The sequence below is a fragment of the Sabethes cyaneus genome, chromosome 1 (assembly GCF_943734655.1).
Source record: "Sabethes cyaneus chromosome 1, idSabCyanKW18_F2, whole genome shotgun sequence".
Taxonomy (NCBI): domain Eukaryota; kingdom Metazoa; phylum Arthropoda; class Insecta; order Diptera; family Culicidae; genus Sabethes; species Sabethes cyaneus.
In genome coordinates, this window is record NC_071353.1 from 60,898,458 (window position 1) to 60,925,359 (window position 26,902).

The 26,902-nt window shown below is 38.5% G+C and overlaps 1 protein-coding gene across 1 annotated transcript in view; it reads right to left on the reverse strand.

Annotated features, from left to right (window-relative positions):
- Nucleotides 1-26,902, reverse strand: part of LOC128745734 (uncharacterized) — a 202,420-nt gene that overhangs the window by 2,027 nt on the left and 173,491 nt on the right. Inside the window, exon 6 of the mRNA XM_053842815.1 lies at nt 868-1,153. Within this exon, the coding sequence (XP_053698790.1) occupies nt 868-1,153 (286 nt within the window). The remainder of the gene's footprint in view (nt 1-867; nt 1,154-26,902) is intronic.

Consider the following 26,902-nt stretch of genomic DNA (forward strand, 5'->3'; position numbering starts at 1 on the left):
CGCGTCACGCGTAGCTTTGTTCATGTTCTGTCGACAGCATACTTCTTCACCAGCAGGAAAAGTTTCATTGAAGCAAAACAAAGAGATGATATTCGTCTTAGTGTTAATGAATTAGCATACAAGACGGAAATTTGTTCTGATTGACGTGGTTAAGCGTCAAAACGTGTTTACTAAAAAGGAATTGCCGGTTTGTAGTAGTGGAAAATCCACATTACAACTCGATTTCGGTGAATTCTGACTTCATTTAAGAAAATACTAAAGAAAAATGGAAATTTGACGAAATCATACCAAATGTTAGATGACCGAAATAGAAGTACCCTATCTGGGTTTGCCATTATTGTCTGCTGTTGCCATGCGCTCATTTTTTGACTGGCATGAGTTTGCCGCTTTATTTTGCTACGAATGTGGTACGTATTTGTAGCTGAATGGTAACCGTCTGCTATCGAGCATTCACTTCTGACCAAGCCACGAAATGAAGGGAACATTTGCGGAGTTTATCGCACTCACGTACGAACAGACTGTGAAAAGAGATGAAAACAGACGGAAAGCAAAATTCTTCATGTCTTCTTCGTTTGCGGTGGTAAAATAATAGCAACCGCAGGAAGACAGGAAGAGAGTTCAGAGGCCCTATTACTGGCCATGGCCAGTCAGAACAAGGGCAGTGAACTTCTTGGGTATCACAGCACGGCTCCGTATGAGCAAAAGCGACAAGAGCCTTGAAAATTGCATTGAAAGCTTTATTTGCAACGGGGCGACTGCAAAAGATTACGGGACGTCTCCAAATGTTCTGTTCTTTTTTGCTCGACTTTACAGATAAATGATCTAATGCAATGGTCAGTTAATTAATTGAATCGGACAGATACTTACTTGACTATTGGCGTTGTAACTGTAGATGTTGGGCTGCGGTGGTAATGGCGGAAATACCCAGACACTCGAAGGACTCTGCCGGAAAGCCACCGGAGTCGGCACGGAGTATCCATTCTCTAGCTGATGCTGGTGGCTGTTGTTGTGGTTACTACTGCTATAGTGGTTATGGTGATGGTTGCTGTTATTGTAACTGCTACTATTGTTTTGGTGATGATGCGACGGTGGTGCCTCCACGTTTGTCGCCGTCACTGGACTAACGCTGGATTCTTCACGCTTTCTCAATTTGCTGCGGACAAGACGCATGGTCATTAAGGTTCCGTTACTTCCGACCATTTTCTTGAGCTTGTTAATTTTGACGATTGACTTTGCAAACGATATCACAGGTACCAAGAAGCTCAATGCTTCTACCAAAGAACTTTGGTTTAATAGTTTGTTTTTATATCACAACTTCAGAGTTTTACTTCAAAGAGTTTACTTTCTTTGAATTTTTCTGACTAGAAATAGAGATTCTTAATCTTCCACACAGTTTTCAACTTTTCTGATCATTTTCAATCAACTTTTATTCTGATACTAGTTCAGCAATCTTTTCCTTATTTTTCACAAGAAAAAGACTTTCGGAACGAATATATAGACAACTTTTTTTTTGTCCTCACTTCACGCTATTCCAATCCCAAAAACTAGTCCCCTTCCTTCACAAGCTTTTTTTTCTACAGAATTTTCTCTGAAACTTTGCTACTCCAGAACACACTGTTTGGCTTCAGTACTTCACAACCTCTTGTGCTTACGGAAGTTTCTTTTGGCTAACGAGAGCGCGAAAGAAGAAATCGTAAAACGACTGCTTGCTTCAACGGCTAAATTTCAACTTGCATCGGGTCCGGTTCGTTGCGCTTGTTTTTATATATCAGCAAACCAAACGAACGATGTTTGCGCCCGAATCGAGTCGACACGATCGTCGTCGCCAAGCAAAACAAGCGCAACGACGACAGCACCTCGACTCGTCGAGCAAACAGATGGTTACTATTCGGCATGCACCAACACTAGCAACAAAAGAGGCGTCTGCATACTCGCCCTCCCGCCTATCCGTGATAAGTGTATGCGTGACGTATCCCCCAATCGTCAATTAACGCAACGGCTTTTGCAAGGTTTGTTTTGAAACGTCATTTTGTGCTGGACGCCGTGGAACGGGTAGGGAGCAGACAACGGGCTGATAATAGGCGCGTGGACTACGTACGCAACCGATGCCGATGTGTGGTTGGGAAAAATACGGGAATAACGTGAAAAACCGTTTCTCCAATCTTTGATCTCTGACGCATATTCGCACTGAAGGCGCATCTTGTGAATCCGTTTTCCGATTTTTCACAACTATATCGAGCTAACGGAACAATTGTTTAAAAGAAAGTATATTCAATTTCGCAGCCTAACAATGAGCTGCGAAATAAAGGTGTTTTCAGGCGAGTGAGTGTTACACCCAGCTAGTCATTATACGCTGAGTCACGTAAGGCTTGAAGTACTCAGCGGGTGCAGCCTGCTGTATACTAGAGTAATCTAGTTTACACAAGTTACCGGCGAGTTTTATCTTTCCAGTTCCGGTTCTTGAGTATGGTGCAGGCAAGTAAGCTTAGACCTACGGCAAGTGATCCGCTAGTTCCAGTATTATATTGCTGTTGCAGTTGAAAACTGTAATAATCGACTCGCGACATTCGGTTTCATTCTTGTTCTGTGTGTCGCAACTACGTCGCACGTGGTGCGCTGTATAGCGCATCAATGTGCGATCACAGCGCACCACGTGCGACGTAGTTGCGACACACAGAACTAGAATAAAAGCGATTGTCGCGAGTCGATTATTACGGTTTTCAACTGCAACAGCAATACTCAAACCTAAGTCTGAAAATAATGTTCTCCTGCCTTTCAAAAAAATTAAAAGTTGACATACATTGATAGTATTTACACGTCTAGTAATAGTTAAACGACAAAGTTCTTCACTACAAAACTGATCACCAAACAAGATGAATAGTATCACGTCCCAGATGTCACAAACATTTCATCGAGTTGTACTCGCTGCAAACAGCATTAACAGATACGATAGCAACGGGTATGCAAAACAACATGCACGTCAAAGGCGAACGGTTCATAACAAAAACATGTTTTTACAGCGAAATGCGGAGAATCCCACTTTCGATAATGCCGAAAGAAAATTGTTTTGGTTGTGAATGCTGTCGAATTGTTTGCTACCAGTAATTAACGTGGGTTATCTATCGGATCATTCATTTTTGTATTGGATTAAGACTTTAGCCAGACCATTGAATCTGAGGCTATAGCAAGCTCTGGTAAGCTACAACTGACTCTGATGGAAATATTAGTATTTTGGAACTTTTCTACTGATAAGTGAACCTGATCAGTTAATCTATTAATTTCAAAACTTTATTCAATTCCATATTTGGATTCGCTAGCTAATGTCTATAACGGTTTTCCTGCGAAGCTGCATGATTCATTAAAACATCAACTACTAGTGATCAAATACTGGTCGGTCACCATTCACAGCTGTGATTTGCATCGCTATCTGTCACTCTGTCAATTAGTAAGTGTGGCTAATAGGAAGCCACGTCGCGAAAGTATATGCCAGCCTTCGATTTCATGTAACTCGCAACAGTTCAATCAATCTGTCAATTTTACGAACAAATGGATGTGTCATTTGAAGATAACAGCTCTACATTCGTGGGATAAATATCATACTGCCAAGTGCCGATACCATCGAAGTTAGACGTTCTTATCGTTTACGGGGTGTCCACTGCATATAAAAGAACTTGCCAAAACACGCAAAACAAAACAGGATTGTAAAAAAGTATATGTTCATCACAGCATGCACAGCCCTACTATTTTTATTACTATTTGAGTAATATAAGTGTTGTTGAGGCAACATTCGGCTCATAAAGCTATTTCCTCAATTTAAAAACAAACCGGATAGTGACTTTTATTATGCCAGATGCACAGCTTGCGGGATAAGCGAAGTAGTAATATCACTGCATATCCTGTATACATAGTGGACTTTAACATGGCCTGGTGTTTTTAAAATACGATTCATACCCCAATTTTGTTGTATAATAGCTGTGTAATAGTTGAATAAGCTATTCATAAACAAAAATGTTTGTTGGGAAACTTTTCTTATGTGTAAATTCAACCTTTTTACATGTGAAGCTTTAAGGTTACGTTGCTAACACTAATTTACTAGCAGTCCGCGTATAAAAAGAAAAATGTTTACGATAAAATATTACCTAGTAACAAACAAATCTACAGAACAGCTGTTGGACGGTCACACTCGCAGTGAATGCTAGTCCATGATCTACACAATGCTGCATGCGGTCGTTACGGGAAGATAAGATTTCCAGCATACCCTAGCTGTAAATTACGAGTTTTTAATCGTTACTGTTATCTAGCAATTCCATGGAAATTTCTGCTTTTCATATCGGCGTCAGCAAACAAAGAAAAACGCCTGTTTTTTGCAATTACTACCCGGCAGCACTGTAGTATGTATTCCGCTTCCATCGAAAACAAAACAAAAACAATTCCATTGCCTTGCAAACTGCTCGTTTGTTTCGTTCCGGTCGAGCAATTTAAGCTGCACAAATGCCGAGACGCAATGTTTATTTCAAACCCGGTTGCAGCAAAAAATCACCATTGACGTCGAATTCGTTTACACGTTTACAATATCTAAAGCATTCTCGTTGTTCCACGCAGGATATCAATTGGCAAAATATTATCGTTATCAGTGCTTCGGTAGTAGCGAGAAGACAAACAAACAAACCCAATTATGACTAATAGCGGGCAGCCCGAATGATTTCCGGTTGAGATCATAGATTTTCAAATCTCGTCTGACCGGTTCAATTCAACTAGTGCAACCAACTTGCGTAATTGGATTGCTTACTCTCATTACGCACACGACGCCACATTGAGTAATTGCCGTCAGCATCAGTGAAATACAAAATCACAGATCATGCAATTAAACGCAAATATTGCGTTTATTTGCATTCCGAAATTTAGTATTTGGTATGCTGCTCTATGCACTAAAATGGATGTTTGTGGCAACTAGGATGCAGAGAAAATTACAACTGCTTGTTAATTTGCTACGCAGTTGAAAAGAAATGGGTTACAAATAGACCAAGAAATGCTCAAACAATGAATTTCTTCAACGATTTCTCAACTACAGGGTGAAGAGTAATAACTGTCTTTTTTGGACGTGTTTAATTCAAAATGGGTTAAGCACAGATGTGTCTGCTGCTTAGAACGTAGAAAGGGAACTTGTCATAAATCTGTTTTTGATAAATTTTCGACTGTGTGATATTTAAAAAAAGCTGAAGCCACTTGGAACAAACGAAAGATTCGTCTTTGGTACCATTAAGGCCGAGCCAGTGCACTAGAGAGAGAAAAAAGACGAAGCAAAATTTTCAATGAGAGTGCGCTTTTATTAGATGGTTTTGAATACTCAACTGTAGTAACATATCATATCAGGTACGGGGTTTACACACAATGATGTATTCGCAAAACTATGTCGTTATTTAAGAAATATTTAAGATTTTCAAAATGTTATCACTCGCTTTTTGATGCTTGCGCTGCTTCGGCCTTAAGCATTACTGGAAAATACTCCCCAAACCTGGCCGTAAACGCACTGTAAGGACACGGGAACAGAAGGTGCTGTGCTAGTATCTTAACGAATCTTAACGAACGGTGTTTGACAGTTGACTTCCTCATAACAAAACTGGCTGGTCAAAGGTTCCAGAATGTTTCCAGGGTGATGGTATGGGCATGTTTCTACAAAACTTTGAAGGTTGCATTGCTGTTCATTGAAGCTGGTGTTAAAAGCAACACTAAATAATATATCGATAATGCTTTGAGGAACCATTTGCTTCCCATCATCAAAAAAACACTACAATCATCTGCTCTTAACAAGATTCTGCACCGTCTCACCAGGCGAAAGTATCACAGGCTAAATGTGAAGACAATTTTTCGGATTTCATTTCTTCAAAAGAGTGACCTGCCTACTGCCCATATTGGAATACTCTCGGTTTCTATGCATGATTTTTTTTTGTTAGGGGGGCCTTAGACTACTTTGTCCATTGAATTGAACTTTTGTAGTATATGTATGCATGGTTACATACTAGGCAAATTAGGGAGCACCAAAGGATTAACTGTGGATACTTTCAAGCAAAGTTTTGAGAAGATGTTGAATTAAATGCCTCAGGATATCGTGCGTGCCAGTTGTAACGCTTTTCAACAACGATTGCGACTGGTAATTAGAGCAAAGAGAGAAAAATTTGAATTGGACTCAAAATTCAAATGTATGCAAGCGTCTTAGCCTTCCCAGATGACCTCGAGGTACGACGTTGGTCTAACAAGCCAGTTATTCTATATGTATATTAAGGTCTATGTATGAATATTAAGGTGTATATTAAATGAGAATTATGTTCCGGTATGTCGTAACAAAATCGTATTCGACGCGGAAAACGCGCTTATCCGTACTATTTTGTAGGCGATAACAACCGATTAAGCGCGACCAGCTTTATACAGCTATACAACTTTGTGCTGAAAATCGTATGTTTGTCAGCTCCTATCATTATAAACGATGGAATATAAACTTGTGCGTACTTTATTAGACTTTATTTATGATTCCGAATTTGTTAAGAGATATTTACGATAATTTTCGTATCGTGTACCCCCGCTGGAATGACCTTCTTTAATCTGAACATTTTTAATCTGAACCCCGTTGGTATGAATGCGTTCACATTAAAAACTCAAGCGTCATCAAGCGTCATACTCAGTTGACGGTTAAGTTGACCGTGCAAAATGAAAAAAAGCAACTGAAAACTTCGGCAATATATCTCATATGCAACTTATCTCTCTCCAACACTCTAAATAGTTGAAATTGTCGAACTAATTTGCTCTTCTACAATCTGGATGTTAAGAATTCGCGCATATTGGACATGTTTTCAAAACGCTTGTTTTCGTCAAATCAAAACAACAAGTTCTTAGGGTGCGCACCTTGCGCGTATGTGAAAATGAATAGAGTTACTAAATATTCAGATTAAGATCGCCTGACCCGAACGAGGTGTTTTTCATATTAGCGGGGGTTGAGTGTACAATGATATACGAGTTGGTACTGGATAGGCAGCTTTGTTAACTTGAAAATACATCCATGAGTAAAAAAGTCGAAGTTTCACTGTCATATCATCCGAAACGATTTGGTTTATAGCGACCATAATAAAACATCCCAAAGAATATATATTAAAATTTTCAATAATCTCCGTAGTTGTGCAGCATATGCGCATTTAATTTTATTGTAAATATTGGTAGGTGGATAAAATCAATGTGCTGTCGAAAATTTGCATTTCTTGAAAACTAGTTGTTTTAACAAAATACATTCAATCACAATTTTCAGCAAAATCATTTTAGCTGCTTCCTGGGACATGAAAACCGATTAATATTAATGTTCTTTCTGCTACACACTTTGCTATGATGATTTTTTGTTTGTGAGCTAAAAATAATACATAGTACAGTGTGGCACATATATATTCGAACTAAAATCATTTTGTGCTTGCAGTGGCATATACAATAAATACAAACAAACTATGACCATGTGTGACTTGACATCATGACTTAAGTCTTACTTGATGTAGTTTCATTTTCGAATTGTGTCTCGTTCGGTGTGCACGTACCAGACTCTGAGTTACGGTCGTTGATAATAAATAAATTGTTGAACGGCGCTACATGTGGCACTATTTTTGTGACCTCAAACATCACGGTATAAAAAAAGGATTTGTATACTATACACTAAACAGATTTTTCAAGACGGGATCTGTTGAAAACCGTAAAAACGGAAGAAAACGAAGTGTTTGAACTGCAGAGGTCAAAAACGTTGTTCAAGAATTAATTCAGCGCAGTTGTGACCGGTCCGCAAGAAAAATAACAGTTCAGTTGAATATCAAAAGGAAAACTCTTCGTCGAATTTTGAAAATGGATCTGGATATGAAAGCATTCAAAAAAGGTGTAATCCATGGATTAACGGAAGCAACAAAACAAAAACGGCAGGAAAGATGCAAACTGCTGCTCAGTCGGCACGGTGTTTCAGAAGTGATCTATTCTGATGAAAAGTTGTTTGTTCTTCAAACACCGCATCATGCTCAAAGTGATCGGTTGTGGTCGGATTCGATCATGGACGTTCCAAAGCACAAACGGAATGTACCACGATTCCAAAATTCATCAACGATCATGGTATGGGGTGGCATTTCAAAGAAAGGGAAACTTCCTCTTGTATTTATTGACAAGGGTGTGAAAGTTAATGCAAAATACTATCTGGAAATGGTCTTAGAACAAAATTTGATACCTTACGTTCGGGGAATGTATGGTGAAGAAGATTACGGCTTTCAACAGGATGGAACTTCAGTCACACTGCAAATCTTGTGAAGACGTGGTGTAAAGCTAATCCGACGGATTTGATATCGAAAAAGGAATGGCCTCCACGTTCTCCTGATTTGAACCCATTGGATTTTTGTAAATGGGGTACATGCAGCAGAAGCGCAAGGATCATAAATTTTATAATTTGGATGAATTTTAGTTAGTTATCAACAAGATATGGGATGATATTCCAATGGAAGTAGTGCGTGCCACATGTAACGACTTTGAAAAGCGTTTGAAGCGTGTTATTCAGGCAAAAGACGATTCAATGAATAATGATTGTTTGTTGCGTTCTGTATCTACGGGTAACCAACTTCTAAAAGTAAAATTCGAGATTCAGCCTTTATTTACAAAAACATATGACTTTGTTTTTGTTCGAATACATATGTGTCACACTGTATAATATGGCAATATTGCCTCGCATAAAAATTATTTTTGTATTGAATATTTTTTTAATGTTCTTCATAATGGCAGCAATAAACCTTATTAGTTAGGGTGTTACCGTTTTAATAGCTGTATAAATAGTTTTTTTACAGATTGCCATATGCCATATTGTATTGGTACGCCATACGTATGGTAAGTTTAAAAGAGACGTGGTACAGCCAACAAATTTTATCGTGATAATACAAGTAACCATAATATATTTGCGTTATTTACCGTTTTATTATGGTTTTATAGCCAGCTTTAAGTGTATTTTGACGCATAGTCTCTTGGTATTGCGTAATACCATAATAAAACTAGAGGTAATGATTGGTACCGCAAAAAAACCCTTTATAACATATGAGTTAAACCAAATGACTATAGAATTATTTCTTGGGTATGGTCTTGCTGATATTTGCGGTGTTCAACGGAAACGAAACGTAGAGCAAAAAATATTTTCGGATCATCAGCATACAGTAGTTTGCAGCCGGTTAGTTTCACAACCGAACGTAATTAAAAACATAAGCAATAGCAATGATCCTAAATTACAACCCTGTGGAACTTCAGATTTATTGCTAACTTACGATTTGGTAAAGCCTACTTTTACTGAGAGCTATGTCGTATGAAGCTAGCGTATCAATAGTATAAGAGAAACCAAGTACGGTAAACAAATGAATGAAATTCTGTTGAAAATGTTGAATTTCCAATTACATATTTCGATAAAATTTCGATGCGTTGGGTGAATTTTTCGAATCCATTTTCGAATAATGCTTGCACTGAGTGCATTGTTAGCATTACGAACAGACTGTGAAGCGTAAACTGAAGATCGAAATCGACTGTTCGACTGTGGTTCAATTTCCAATTCAGCTGCGAAAACTTCTGCAAAAATTTGAATTTGCATGAATCAAAATAAATGCGTTGCGTAAATTTAAATTTGTATTAAGTTATTTTTCTTAAAGAAAAAGTGTCCTGTGCAAGAATATAAATGGTTATTTTGACATGGAAAACAGTAGCTTTTAAAACCTTTTGCGAATTTTTAGAAAGGTGTCCGTTTTGTAAAATTTTCGAACTCGATAACTTTAGGTATCTTTCTTTCTAGCTAGACCTTTCACGCTTCTAAACTCTTGAACTATACTTTTGATTTTCTCTTGTACTGCCTAACTTTCATCGTATTTTCGAACTATTTCTTTTATTTTTGAATAAAAATATGTTTTATAAACAATTTAGACGCAATGATCATAGCGGTCCGCGGATTTCTTAAGGAGTTCTGTTTTGGTCTGCACCATGTCTAAACATGGACACATATGGCTCGTAACTGGGCCTGGCTTTTTTTGAAATAATCTATGTTTTACTAATTATCTTTTGTAGTAGCAGCAATCTGTACTTAAAAACTATTTATTAAAGGTCGAATTATTACTCGATGATGAATCATCGGCTGAAAACCTATTATAGAGTTTTTTTGCTCTAGTACTCCTGCTTGAAGCACTTAGAACATACAGATATACGAGGCCTTAAATGATTTACATGCAATTTTCATAATTACGCCTTAAACTCCTTCTAAGGCGGGGGCAACTATATTGGCAAAAGCTATCGACAATTATTCAAACTGACTCATGACTTGTAGTAGTTAGATACACCCTGACATTTTTATCAAATGGTAACTGAAAAGCAAGGTTAGAGTCACAAATTTATTGAATAATTTACACAATTTTCGATTCAGCCTGACAATTAGTTGAGCTAACCATATTTTTACCATTGTTAGTAGCTTGGCTTGTTAGTATAAAGGTTCAAACACGAATTGATAAATTTTTAGCTTTCAAAAGCCGTTTTAGAAATTCTGTTAATGGAACTGTGTTTACTTCACTCTGATTCAGATAAAGAGAAATATCAGAACACAATGAATATATTTTCGTGAAAATTAATTTCAATTTTGAGCATAAAAACTGTTTTCGTAATCCAAAAGCTCAGTTATTCGTGTTTGAACCGTGCCAATCAATACCATTCCATTAGGTTCGACTACAAAGGCACAAATCTTCCACACGATTATGAGGAACGTGCTACTCTAATCACTAATGCAGAGTAGGATAACCTAAATCAATAGTCATAAAACAATAGTTAATATTACAATAACAATGGATCACCGTTGAAGTGGAAATACGAAATATACATTGCACATGGAGTCCAATACTGGCAGAGACAGTATTAGCTTTCGATATTGGTAGTGCATTCATTAGAATATCCTTGAAAGTCACAAAAACAAATGGTAGATTTCTCAGTATAGTGAGAAATAAGTAGGTAATCACAAAGCGTTGTTTCATTTATTCCTTAACACCATCAAGTCTATAGAATGCACGACTACGTCCCCGGCATCAACACTAATTTATCTAGACAATTAACAGAACAACTAACACACCTACCGACGATAACCGGGCACGACTGTGAACTACGTCCGTCAATGCGCTTAACAATTACAACAGAAACAATACTTCAACCAGGCCGCGTAATTGCGATAACGTGGCAAAGATTTACCGCGAAAAGTATCAATTGATACATTCAATTATCAGACAGATTTTCAAGGCCAGAAAGAAATAGTCGTATTGAGTAACTAAAACCTTGAATCATGCGGACCAAGAGTCATGAGCCATGAGTCACTAGCAGCTTCATGTTTATTACACACTAATAGTGCTGTGAATAGCGTGCTCAACGCGAATTCATGGTTGACAGCATGATCTCAGCAATGGCATACAATAGAATGTACAGTAGAGTAGCAAATAAGAACAAGGATAAATTTGAAAGTATGTTATCGTGATTTATCTGGTTCCAGTGAGGTCAACTCTAAACTGCAAATTAGTTGATTCTGAGATTGTAGATATGCAGGTCGCAAGTTCGGGTTTCTCTAACAAAATTTTTACTTGACCCTTCACGTGGCAATGTCTCCAAATGCTGGCGCTTACATTGTAAAACTACACTGCCAGTAGTCAAGTCTGGCTTCTAACTAATCTATTAGCAACCACAATCTAATTAAACATTGCTTAATCGCCCGACTACAGTTACTGTTGATATCTGTACCCGGTTCGAATACAAACGCCGTTACTAAATGAGAAAAGCGCAACGTAAAGCATGCAGTTTGAACAGTCTGGAATAGACCTACTAACTAAGCTGCTGAGTCTACCAGGGACAAATATCCCAATATTTGATTCTCGGACAAAACATGACGCAATTCACACTCACACATTATAATTTGTGATTCACCGTGAGACATCTGCCGAGGTGCTTTTGAGCAATGAATCGAACCAATAATTGGGTTGTAACGTGCCTCACATTTTTTATTTATTGAGCAATATTGATTCTTTTTAACACGATCATCATGATAAGTTGTTCTTAATGATAGTGAGTGATACTCTATCGTCACCGTCGCAGACTAGGACAATTTGTTCACTATGTACCCACAGCATAAAATTTACTCTGCTTGAATATAGTAAATAGAACAATCCAAAGCATCTAACCACATACTAACTTCAGCACAATCATAAAAACATTCGGTGGAACCCACCGGAATGAGCTGCCTTGTGAACGAATGCCGATAAGACTTTTGTCAAGTCAAGCTTTGTGGCGCCTGTATTTTTGTCTGTAATATTGTCATCGTCCGTCTTTCCCCTGCCATTAGTGTTATGTCCGTACACAGAGAGAACCCTTTTTCTAGGTGAATCAGCCATACATTTAGGAGAAATGTAACACGTCTCAAGGGCTGCTCTAATCGGTCATGATACGTGGTCGAAGGTGCATCCCCGAATCTTGTTTGTTTTAGATTATAGTTTCTTAGTATGGATATCTTCGATAAACGAGGGTTGCCACGCGCTGCAAACCGTTATCAACCGTGTTATCTCTTAATTTTTATAGTTTGGAATACTATCAGTCAATCCACTTGAAATAGTTTGCTTTGCGAACAAGACCGAACTGATTAATCACTTCCATATGTGTGTTTTATTTGGAAAGGAGAGGTTCGTTCATATCATGGAATCTCTATCAGTACCTAAGTGTTAATCAATTTTTCACAAGCAATTATCAAATCGAATGAACTTTACGCGGATTTACCGGTCATGAATCGAAGCCGGTTTTTACACACATTGCTATTTTTTAACTTTAAGTCAAGTCTTCCACCATCCCGTAACAGGATGAGCCGAATGCGGATGATTACTTTACTTACTTGTAGTGCTCTTGTCTGGAAGCAGCTACTGAGTGTAGCGGATTACTATTGTGTAAAACTATCAGTATTAGTCATTCCATATCAAATGGAATAATTCAGCAATAACGTCCTAAAAATAGAACACTGAACTAATAATTTCGCGTGAAGTGTAAGTGGTGGATGTCTTATTGCCAATATTGACACTTGACGTAGCTGTAAACAAACATGTCATCCAGTCAAGTCTATGTATATTGTGCAAATTACATTCATCTAACTTGGACTGATTGAGGAAGATTACTCATCAGCAGTCCTATTTTTGAGAAAAAACGCACACCTAAATGATTGTAAACAGCCGACTTTCCCGAACTTTCTTAAATAACTTTTTTTTTGTTAGAATTTTGACAGATTTATGTATTTTATACTGAGAAACACCGATTAATGCGATAATAATAGAAAATTAGTTCCTATTGAAAAGCTTTCACACATCTGTGTTGAAGAAAACAGAAGGTCAAGTTTCGAAAACGGAATTTAGTTGTACCTAAATATAGTTTGAATAAGCTAGCTCCTAACTACTAAAAAACTCCTCCTAACTACTTGTGTGGTCTTACGATAACACGGTGGTAGTGTCTCAGGTGCAACGTTCATCTTTTTAGAGCAGCTCTGTAGCAGCAAGGTTAATGGATCTGCGTTGACAAGTAAGTGGTCGTGGGTTCGAGACATAGTCACTCATAACTGAAGAAGTTTCCGCACTTCTTTGGCCTAGAAAGCGAGACGTGTTGAAAAGTAGCAAAAACCATAAAGTAAAAGAAGATGAAAACAGTGGCACTTCTAACACACCCAATAAACAGTTTGCTCATTTAATAGCGATACTGCAAAAAGAATAAACATGTGGAATACAGGAAAACACCTATTATAACACAATGAATGAAAATACTGTTTTCACGCGGGTTTATTCCAACTGAAAATTAAAATAGTGTGATAATCAAACATACCTTACACTCATTCTTGGTCAATATTAAACCTTCGATTTATGCAGTTACGCTCTGATAGTAAAATTCTGGAAATTAGTTGTAATGAAGTGCCTAATTTGATTGCATCTCAGGCCTAACAAACAATGCTACATTTTCAGCAAGATAAATTATGAGTCGTATAACGCTATATAACAACCGGATGTTCTGATTTGTCGCAAAAGATTCAGTTTATTTTACGAACATGCTAGTTCTCTGTACAAATGAACAGAAAAGCGGAGCATGTAACATTCTATAACAACTTGCATAGGAATGAGGAAACACCCCCTTAAGTTTATCTAACAATAATGAGCACAAGTCCAAGGTTGATGTGGGTTTCTACCATACCAGCAAACGCTAAAGTCCACTCTGGTTCAGTACCTGTAGCTGTACCTGAACTGTTTCGCAGTTTGTGTACCCAGAATCCGCAGTGTATAAACTACAAATGTTTCTTTTTTCTATAATGGATTAAACTTGTTTGTGATTCACGCCTTTGGCTAGAACCAGTAACTTACGTAGAAACACCCGAAGGCAGTCTTCCAGTTCGTCGGTGTTTCCAGCAGCTGAGCCGTCATACGTCACGAATTAACCTAAGGTTAACTTCCACGCAGTGTACAATGCTTATGGCAAATTGTTTGGAGCTTAATCGATGGCGGAGCGCACCGCACAACAAGTCGGAAATTAATATTTATAACAGAGAATGAAAATTTGGAATCATTCAATGTGAATATTTAGTTACCTTATGAACTGCCTAAAGTGAGAACGCCACGGCCTTTGCTGTTGGTATGTACGTGTTTAATCGATTATACCTAAGTATAACGAAATTGTTGCTACTTAGATAAACAGCTGTATATTGATAAAATAGAAACAACAGTATGTTTCACAGTTTAAACTCGCGCAACTAGAAATTTCATTTGATGTAAATACGCTTACATAAATGTTCCAATATTAGAAGCAAAAGTTACGTTTATGTGTAGCGAAAGTAGACACACAATTCTGAAACTGTGTTCATTAACAGTCACGTTTCTGTGAACAGGGTTGTCCTTGTCACATCGAGTGGCACAATCAACCAAATATAGAATTAAACTTTATTCTATAAAGTCGCCTGCAAGTAACAATGCATGTGTGCCACCTTGGTAACCAGTGCAGGGGGATTGTCATAATATTTATGCCAATTAAAAAAGCTTACGAGACCGGATTTTCAACTTATAGCGATTTATCTACCCTGGTTCATTCAATTTCACACCAAGTGCTGTCAAATAGAACCAAATGAACCGTTGAACCAAGACCAAGCCAGATTGAATAAAAAAAATTTGATGTTAGAAAAACGAAAGTTATTTTGTTTGTCAGAAAATAAATTATTCCTTAAAAGTTCTGGTTTTCATGTAACCAACTATCACAGTTCTACGAAGTACGGTAAGCTCAAGAAAATGACCTGTTTCGATATCGTAACTCAAAGCGAATAGTTACCATTCCATGTAGAGATACAAATAAACTTCCTCCATTGTTTGGCCTTTGTTCGCTGGGCAATTCTCTGGAAACTTAACGTGCGAAACACTTGCAAATGCTGGATTCCGTTGTCCACTCGTTGGAGGCAATCTGCCCACGAAACATCTAGTCTAGTAGTGTAAGCCTCAGCAGCCGCTCCTTTGGCTCGCAATATCACAGATGGTTGTCGTAAATGAAGATCAAAGCTACGTTCTTTTTCATCATTTCTCACTTTCTGGTTGATAATACTAATTGATGAAACACGACTAACACCACCGAAAGAACAATACACCGTAGTCGCTCTGGTTTGTCCGGCGGACGCTCACTTTTCCTCGAATGAGGACACCTCCCCAATATCAGCTGATTCGCTCACGGTGAAGCGAAACACACGATTGGCCACTTTCCGCCCAACAACACCTTTGGGAACGACCCGCATTAGTGATCTAACAAACCCCAACTGGTTGAAAGACGCGACTGGTGCTGCATTATAGTCCAAAAATTAAAATGCTTCGACTGAGATCTACCGTTTGCTGGTGAAGTACATGCCAAACTAAAAACAACGTGCTAGACTAGCAAAAAAAAGTTCGAAACAAACGACACTTCTATGTGCGAATTTCGACAACCTTTCCTATTTCCACCGTTAGGTAATGAACAACTTGAGCAAGTCGCGAACAAAGGCAAATAAAAAATCGAGTATTTTTATGAACACAAACACTTCCGTGAAACCGTTGCACCACCTTAAAAATTTACGATCGATAGACGTGTGTTGGCGGAACGGAACACTGGCACTAGGAGCTGAAGTTGACGTGAGAACAGCTGGGATCGTCTGTTGGCTTCTTTGTTACTTTTTGTGGCAGCCAAAACTCTCCCCCAGGACACACGGCAGATGCGTGCAGCACACACACACGCTGCGCTCACTGGCTCGCTGCGATACACAACTCCTTTCAGAGGCACATTAGATCGATGACTGATTTCTCGTAACCGTACGATTAATAGTTTTATTGTTACAGCGAGCTGCAAACTCAACTGTGAGAGACCCAACAGCATAAAAGATCTTGAGCTAACACCAATACTAACAGAGCCAACAACAGCAAGGTACTCATCAATTGGGGGGTTTACTAAAAAGCAGGGTGATTCCGAAAACGAAGGGCTATTACGCTACAGTTGGGATTTCTCTTCTCGAGTTCCAGCCAGGGGAATCCAAGCTGAATTTGATTAGCCAGTGCATGCACATTTATCGTTCGTACGGGAAGCACGGGAAACAGCTGAGAAGCACAGTTGTATAAACACTGCAGTCAGTGTGGAATGAGATCTACCGAGCTGATGCTAAGCTGAAACCCCAAGCCACGGCACGACCCTCAGATGGGCTCATAATCGGGAGAACTTTTGAAGTGGGTTAATGAAATATGTATAAGTTGCTGATGGAGAAAGGCCGACTTGCAACTCACTCACACAAAAAGAAAATCGTACACGTTGACTGGCCGCTCGATCAAGCTCCAACATAATAAGTCAAGTATCTTTGCGCCGGGGCAAACTAAGGTATTGGTATCACTAAACACTGCACAGTGGTCCAGCAGCGAAAATTAGGTGGAAAATTTTTTGTGGTTCAAAATTGCTCCCTAGAATGTTCAGCAAAGTTGGTCAACTCTAAAAGGCAATTAATGTGAAATCAACGACTAAGTTACAATTTGGCTTCTAAACACATAACACATAATAACTTTTTATTGAAAAGAGATAGAAAGATCATTTTTTCGACAAAGTTTTAGCTAAAGATTATATAAGTAACTTTGCCAAAGACATAGTATGCGTATTTTTGTAGTTTCTATCTCACAGGACATTTTATATAAAGACCTCTCAAAAATCACTTTTTCGCTAATTACTTCAAATTTATTACATCATAATGCTTTACAAAGTAGTTTTTTTTATCAGAAAACATTTTTGAAGAACATTGTATGTTGAAAACTCAAATGTATAACGAGTTCTAACGTTTTTCCAGTTTTTTTCGTCTTTTTCAGAATAGAACATCTCAAAAAGGGGCAAACGGACAAAATTAAACTTGGCCGTTACTGAAAACTTCAAATTTTTGTCTTTGTATTTAAGGCGCTATAATGCTGTTACCCCGTTGGTAGCAAAAAGAGTGCTCTTTTAGTTACCAACGACATTGCAGCCCTATAACGCTGTTAATACAAAAGATAAAACTTTGCTTTCTTCAGCAATATTGTAGACAATTACTACTTCTACAAATTCCCCTCATATCACTTTTTCCAATTCTGCTTGGCTGAGGTGCAGTAGTTAATCAAAAAAGCAAAATCGAACCAAAAAGAGCGAGCCAAGCCTGATAGTGAGGATACAAGAATGACACGAAAACAGTATAAAAATATTTTTAGTCGAAGTTTTGACCAAAAAGCCACTGATTGGGCGTATAAATTAACACGGCTCTAGCTGTTATGAATGTTTAATAAGACTGCTGACTTCAAAGGTCTTCTGTTTTCTTCTTTAGCAGCTAGGGTGGCTCGTGCCATATTAACAATTCTTTTCTGTTGTACCGTAAATTAACAATTTCATGCACCCTTTTGTTTACCGCTTAGTTGGTTTCGAGGTACGGTACTGGTCTAACAAGCCAATCATCGTATGTTCGAATCTCGGCTAGGCGGTGCTGCTAGATAGTCAGTAGGATTGTTGCACTAGCCCCGTAACTGTCCTGTACTCTAATAGCCGGCTGTGAAGTCTGTCGATAAAGAAGAGTCAAGTCTTAGAAAAGACGTCGTTGGTTTAAGCCCAAGGCTTTGCTTTTTTGCAGCCTTTGTTTTTAAAAGTTATTAAAACTGTGTTATTTCAGTTAACAATTTGCAATAAAGTGGAAAATTTAACTTAAATGTGGGGTGCGCAGAATTAAGAACCGTGCGCAGAATTAAGTTCTGGGTTACTCATCGTTAACTCCTTGAGCGTCTCGATAATCGCAAATCAGCTTCAACTTTCTCTATTCTCTACTTCAAGCATACAGGATCATTGATACTTTTACCGCAAACTGTCTGTTAATCCCGTTTACAGTCTGCCGTGGCGTGCACTGGTGGAATGAAACGCTCTGCAACCTTTATCGGTAAGCTAGGCGTCTATTCAGCAGGGCTAAGATCACGTCCAACTGGGAGGCCTACAGGACATCTGTCACCAAATACAACGCAAAGCTTTGCAAGACCAACAGGAAGTCCAGAGTCAAGTTTTGCGAGAGCATCCAGAGTCTGCCTGAGGCTGTGCGCCTCTTAAAAGCACTATCCAACTACCATAATAATGGCCTAGGGCAACTGAAAAAAGAGGATGATAGTCTTACTGTTACTACTAGGGATGCGTTGGAAGTTCTTATTTCGCATTTCCCCGGTTCGACACAGACTGCTAGAAGCAACGTCGACAGGCAGCAGCAAGGTGTCAAATGACTCGGTTCTACTTGCACACCGACTGCTTATGGAGGGTTTAATCAACTGGGTACTCAGCTCCTTTGAACTTACTTACGAAAAGCGGACGAGATTATAATGTCTGAGCCCATCAACCTGATTCGTATCAGTTTTACGCTGGGACGTGTCCCGGCAAGCTGGCGGAAGGTCAGGGTGGTGTTCATACCTAAGACCTAAGTTGTGGGTTCAAGTCCCACCTGGGCAGTCAGTTATTTTTCACAGTTTGCATATCATTTTTCCCAGTTCTTCCAATGTTCGTTTTTCACAAACGCACATTTACTCCCTCATATAACGTACATGCCAAAAGCCTGCGAAAGAAAGCAACTTCGGCCAACCGGGCATGCAGTTCACTGTTTGGCAAAACCTAGGAGCTAAAGCTACAACTAGCTCTTTGGTCATACACTGTTATTGTATGGCCTAGGCCAACCTATGCCACTCTATTATGGTAGCCAAAAGTGAGCAAGGTGACAGCGCAGGCTAAACTAAACGGAGTTCAACGCTTGGCATGTCAGTCAGTGACCATGGAGCCATGATTTGAAAATAATCCCAATTTGAGTTAGACAACCATTAAGAGTTTGAAGTTCTCTTTTATTGATCCAGTACATAACTATTTTTGCTGTATTCTACCAACCGGCGGCGAAGCCTGTCGAAAAAGACAGGTCAAGTCTCAGAAAGACGTTTAAGCCCAACGAAAATAAAGACAAGTAACCTAAATAACCAAAACACCTGTAAACCGCTAGGTTGGCGAAAACTGGTGCCGTTAATCTATCCGTCGTTATGTGAATAGAGTGCTAGTCGTCACTAATTTGCTGACCTCACCAGCGGACTATCTGTTTATACTTGAAATACATATCCGAACTCGTACCTTTCCCAATAACCTTTTTCTGCACAGACCGTCTAACTAATTAACTAACTCTCGCATTTTCAGTACGGTCACCAATCTATAATGCCATTTCAATAGTTTTTGTTCCTGTTTCGACTTTTACTTTAGCCGAGAAAAGCTAAAAACCGCTTTTCAACCCTAACACTTTTTAGGTTAAGTCTATCAATTGCGCCTGTTGATATTTTATGTACGAATAAACAAATACCGTGAACGCAGATGATTCCGATCAGTTCCTAATTCCGGTCACTCAGCCAAAGCAGCCGCTTATTAGAAGATTGATTTAAAATTCATAGTTTAAGGGGATGCTTTGATGATGAGGATTCTTGTTAACTTTTTTGATTAAATCTACGAAAAATCGACTACTTTAATTGAGTGATAGGAATTACCTGCGTTCACGGTAAACAAATTCACTTAAACAGCGAAATGGGCTATCTTCTCAAAGCGACGTAAGAAACAGGTATACCTCGATAGTACGCACACCTTTGCTTCGTTTAGCGTACGTATTATCGAAATGTACGTACTGTCGAATTACAATTTTAGGCTTTGAAGCATTATTGTATGCTTAATGTTGCATAATGTTGCATGAAATTTGCATACACTATTGAATAAATATATATTTTAGTGGTATTGATTTAATATAGCAGTTAATTTTTTAAGTGGAATGAAACAAATAAAGTGTTGCTGGAAAATGTACGTTCTATGGAGGCCAAATGTACGTTCTATGGAGGCAAAATGTACGTATTATCGAGGATACGTACTATCGAGGCAAAATGTGCGTATTGTGGAGGGTACGTACTATCGGGGGTACGTACTAACGAGGGTACGTACTATCGCTGTACAAATAAATTAAACATTTAGTAACTCTCTGCGAGGAAGGCTCTTCTCTTACGTACTACAATCAATCAACCAACTTACACGTTTTATTGAGATAATGTCATTGTTTTATACTGTAAAATAACTCACGATAGACCTAGGTTTTTGCGATTAAAGTCACTTTGGCAGCTTGGCGCCGAATTTTTGACAAGAGAAACGTGAATGCTAACCACTACACCAAGATTGACATCTTATAAACCTAGTGTTGATAAGACTATCGCAAAACTAAAGTCCTTGTGGCACAAGTATAACTAATATTGATTATTTTAATTAATTTCCAATATAGGAGTCAATTGCTGTGTAGTGATTAGCTTTTACGTCTCCCACACCGAAGACCCGGGTTCAAATCCCAAGCTTGCAGAAGAGACTAAATCAAAATTTAAAAAAATATTCAATAAAATATCAGATATTATTGAAAAAAGTATATATATTTCAATTGATTTTTAAGTATAACTTTATCATTCTAATCACACCGCTAGGTGGATAAAAAAAACCTCTTTCTCTTTTCGCCAGCGAGCATTATGTATAATACAGCGCAGTCACTCCGCTTCCATGAAGGCCTGAACTCCTCATTAAACTCATGACAGCAAAGATATACACAATGATCGGCTCCCGCGCTCTCATGCGTTATATGTACAACGTTCAGCGATCTCTTTTTTCAGTTAATGAGTTCCATATGGCAGACTGATGGATGCTACGCTTCTCAGTCACGCTGCTGGTAGCTGACTGCCAGTTCAAAGTCCGATGGCATTAAAACCAAGCGACCACTTTGCTTCATCAATACAACGGAAAACCTGGTCAATTGATATGAGAGATTGTTTATGTGTGATGTTCAACCCTAGCATGATAATTATCTATGAACCTTGGGCCAATGGACTTGCCAACGCTGCGGCTGGCTGTTGGAACTCGGACGAATAACATGAGTAATGAATCCAATTGCAAAGCCTCCGCTTCTGCAAATTTTGCGCTAATTGCATACAGCAATGATGTTATCTATCCGTATCTAGATATATTATAACAGTTGTATAGTGTCAGTACAGTTAACAAGTTGATAACGGGGAAGACCCCGCAAAGACCGAAATCGGAATTTTCAATAACGTAAATTTTAGTAGCTATTTTACATAATTTTTATCAATTTGAAATACTATACATTTCTGCGTCAATGGGCACGTGCAAAAAGCTTGGCTGAGATAAATTCCAAAAGTTTCAAACAAGCCAAAGGATAAAACATTTTATAATGCGGACGTCCACTTCGCAAAATCGATTTCTATTCATTAGGATATTATAATTTGATTAATGCACAACTAAAAGATCTAGCGGTAGCAATGCTACGGTGTTTGGCAATGAATGTCGTGAATGACAAGTTCTGTCTTTCCAAGTATAGTGCTGAGAAAAAATCTTTTTTTCGTGAGTCATTCTCATTTACGGAGTATCCCGCAAGGTTAAGCTTTTTTCGCAACGGTGGTTTTTGTTTTGTACGTTTTCGACGAAGATTATACAATGCTTTCTTTGAATTTGTTTCATCGAAGCGATTTATAAATATTTCTAAATAAAAATAAATAATATCTCAAATTTCTTTCTGATAAACTGTTATATTCATGTTGAAATCATATACGAAACCAACAGAATCAGGACGACGGTTCTAGCTGATCAGCCTAGTGTACAAGCTTGCTCTAGACAAAACAAATGAGCTTCGCGTGTAAGTCATTCTATCCTCAAGTGTCTGAGCGTGGCGAACATGCGCGCCAGCTACGGTACAGTTAACTGAGTAGCTAAATTCAGCCGTTAGCTCATGGCAGTTGAAATAAAACCAAACACCAGTATGCGAAGCTTATCTTGCGAAGGATTCCCTAGTACAACAGTCCGGGATCCTTTGCGAAACCTTCTCCGGCTGCTTACACGCGACGATCTATTTGAAACGCTTGCTTGTACATATATCTTAACGTTGCAAAGTGGTTTCCAATTTCCTCGGAAACAATTTTTACGGTGCTTCCCAATACATCGTAGTGAGGCTGGTCAAGTTTCAGCCGACCTACAGTGTCTGGCAAGGTACAAATTACACTCAGTTGGCGTCTAGCAGACGCGTTTTCACTGACGATTGTGGATCGAGTTTAGTCCTGAACTCTTTTCGATTCAAAAGCTACTGTGGTTCTGTGAACTCGAGAATCAACTATTGTCGGTTAAAGGAACATTCCATTGATTTAAACGTTCAATGCATCGAACCAACTGCGTTCAGGTTTCATTTAGTCGTTGCCTCATATTACGGCGCGCCGTTGCCCTTACCGAGCACATATTGACCCTATTATGTAACAAAAGATTTGCAACTGACGCTGCCGAGTAGTGGGGAAGTGACACGAAGTATCACTGAAACAAAATGTCTTACTGAACCAACAGTGAAAAGCGGAATTTTAAAGCCAATAAATCATTGAAAATAGTTAGTTTTTGAGTGACAACCACTTGCTTCTGGCGCTAGTGCTTATGACGATTTAATGTACACTTGCGCCAGGAGTAACCTGTTGTCACTGCAAAACTAGTAGTTATTCTCAATGACGCATTAACACTCAAATTACGATTTGATCAATTGTACTGATAAACGAGTTCTTTAATTTCAGATTGATTGAAAAAAAAAACCTTGGGCTTAAACGTCTTTTTAAGAGTTAACCCTTCGTTATCGACAGACTTCGCAGCCGGCTGTTAGAGTACAGGACAATTTCGGGGATTAAATCAGTAATGAATCGTAAAAATTCGGAACAATGACCAGACACTGTGACATTCTGTGGCCATGTGGCACTGTGGAAATTCAATGCCAATGTCCACAAAAGTGTAGTTTCGATTCCAAAACTAAACAATTATGAAGCAAATCCCAATAATTCAACTCGGAACAGAAAAAAAAACCAATAAATTAACGGCATTTTGGGTAATTTTAACCAAGTTTTAATTAAACCCTACCTATTTACGGGTAAACAAATTTATGAGTGTGGAACATTTCGCGCATTTTTTTCAAAAATCATTATTAGTGTGTATGTTGTGAATAGTAAACACGATGAAACCACGACAAAACACAATTAAGGGGAGAAATCGGTTTACTACTGTAAAAAGTCAATTTTCACATAAAAATAGTTTATCACTACTGAACAAAACTTTTGCAACCAAACCCTGATAATCATTAAACCACAGAGAATAGACATCCAAGCGAAAGGTCCCCACCTGGATAAAAATTATGTCAAATTAGTTGGGAAACTATATATGATGATGTTGCTAAAGGAACATAAAATTCTACAATAAACTCACAACAGCTAGCATAACGATTATAGTCCATATACGCCGGAGGAGACAACGGTTGTCAGTGTGCAAATCAAAAGAATCGTTTAGTTGGGAAACTTAATTTGAAATTTTATCCAAGAATTTCCGAAAAATTTGTTCCTGGGGCTCGAAAACAGACACTGAGGAAGCCTTCAAGTCGTAGGCGAAATACGTATCTGTCGTGAATAAAATATACATAGTAGAATTAAATTGAATAAGTTTTCTTCTTTTTTAATTTTAGGTTTCGTATTCTACTAAGACGCTCCAAAAACTTCAAACAGGAAAAACGTTAAAACTCGTTTTACGTATGAGTTTTCAACATACAATGCTCTACAAAAATATGTCTTTTGATAAGAGAAACAACTTTGTAAAACATTATGATGCAATAAAACCATTAAATTTGAAGTAATTAGCGAAAAAGTGATTTTTGAGAGGTCTTTATATAAAACGCTCTGTGAGATGGAAACTATAAAAAATACGCCTACTATGTCTTTGGCAAAGTTACTTATATAATCTTTAGTTACAACTTTGTCGAAGAAATTATCCTTCTATCTCTTTTCTACAAAAAGTTATTATATATTTTGTGTATACAAGCCAAACTGGAACTTAGCCGTTAATTTCACATTAATTGTCTTTTATAGTTGAACAACTTTGCTGAAAATTATAGGGAGCTATTTTGAACCACAAAAAACTTTCCACTTAATTTTCGCTGCTGGACCACTGTGCATTGTCTTGTTCACTTGTAATTTGAGCCAGGGGTTACTGGCAAATAAATGAACATATGTTAATATTCCATCTGTGTCCATCAATTGCTCTACGTGGTTCTACCAATTAGGCGTACAGAAAGCAAACCCAAAGGGCTTTCTTCCTCAGGCTTGACCGTTCTTTATCGACAGACTTCGCAGCCGGTTATTAGAATACAGGACAATTACGGTGCTAGTGCAACGATTCTACCTGACCCTAGCTAGTAGCACCGCTCAGCTGAGATTCGGACATACGACGACTGGCTTGTTAGACCAGCACCGAAGCTAACTGGATGGTTACCAATTTGGAGTATATTTTCTATTCTAATATTTCTCAATTGGGCCTAATTGAGGGCAATTAGGTGTATTGATGTCCTAGTCGATACCACTGTAGTACTACAGTTAGCCAAATCAGACCAACACTTAACAGGCCCATTGTGAACTGTAATGTACGGAAGAATGCGGTTTTTCAGACACTCCTGCTTGTACCCTTTGAAATCCATAGTCGAAACCTGAACGACGAAAACCTGGGCTTTTTGTCCGCAGCTGCAAACATTTTGCCAGTTCTTAAGCATTATTGTAAATTTATCGGTAAAAATGGATTTAAAATTGCTAGAGACATCATCTCGACCAGTGGAGTTGACCGTAATAGTTCTCAATAGCTTCAGTCGTAGTTCCACTACGACGCTTACAGCGATGCTGCCGATCGACAGCATGCTGGAAAATGCTGCACACGTTCGATTTAGCCAATTTCAACGACTTTACGATTTTGGAACCTGACCACATCGGATTTTCGAAGTGGGAGTCCAAAACAATTTTCGATTCGCGCATTTCATCAAGTATAACTTCTTTGAAGCCAAATTAATCGTGACGAACTTTTTACCATATGAATCTGAAAAAGGAACCATTTTAAAACAAACCGCTGTCAAAATAATTGCAGATTCGACCACTAGAAGCGCTGCAGTAAAATAATAAATAAATAAAATAAATTTAGTAACTTTTCAGAAGCAATAAGTTTTGAAATTATTAAATTCAAGCCGCTTTATACGACAGGCTTCGCAGCCAGCTATTAGAGTGCAGGACAATTGCAGGGCCAATTGCTACGATTCTACGATCCGTGGATGGTAAATGGTTGATCCGTGGATGGTAAATGCGCTTCCGAACCTCGCAATTTATTTTATACATGCAGCTATAAAATAGATTCCACGGGGGCCCACAGCCTCCTATTCAGCAACTCCTCCAACGTCGTACCACCCGGGATACGTTCCTTAGTGGAAATCGGACAACCGGTGGAAACTAGGGTCGTATGCAGACAGAGAAGGGGGCAGTCATACGAATGCTGAGTGTGAACTCTCCGCCTGCAATGACGGTTCTCTGTAGAAAGTATGACTACTAAGAACCAAACCAGATGGTCCAAAGCCCTTAAAAGGAGGATGATTTTAACCCATTATGACCCGGGTATACCTAAATTTGGACTTCATCTGGAGTGAAACTCTGTAATCTATTATATTATGGCTCGAATGTGTCGGGAAACGCAAACTCGTCATTTGGAATGCTTTCAATGTCAAAATATCGCAGTTTTAATATTTCATAGGCTCAGTTTCAAACAAACAAATTACAAAGTTGTTTACAGATTTCTTATCGAATTTTGTGATAGACTTTACATATAAATACCAATTTACATGTCAGGTAATGTTTCGTCACTAAATGTAGACTTTTTCATGCGTTTTGGAGACAAAGTTTTTTTCGCCATTTTTTCAACTTTTTTACCGGCATTTATCACAACTTTGCACTGTTGAAAATACAGATGAAATGACAAAAACTTACAGATTATCTCACACACACATCAGATTGATGTCTTATATCTCTTGTAGTAATATATTAACAATGCTAACTATTGAAATTCAGCAGTAAACAGGTTTTGAAGACGAGGTATGATATATCATAGGCTAGGACATAATGGGTTAATAGCCGTTATCCATGGCTATTACACAAAGACTTGAATAGATAAACCCCTAATCCAAGGTGTGACGCGACCCGTGCCGAAGGATGAATGGTGGAGGGGGTTCTAGAAATTTTCTGCCGCAACGGAGCCTGTGGAGTACCAGGGCGCCCTCCACAGTAATTTGCCCTTGCTGCATCAAGCCGGTCACTAATGCAGTGGGCCATTTCTTACCGAGCATGTTCTCTCTGTCGAAAAACAAAGAAACGAAGGAGGCGGAGAGGAGAATAGGGAA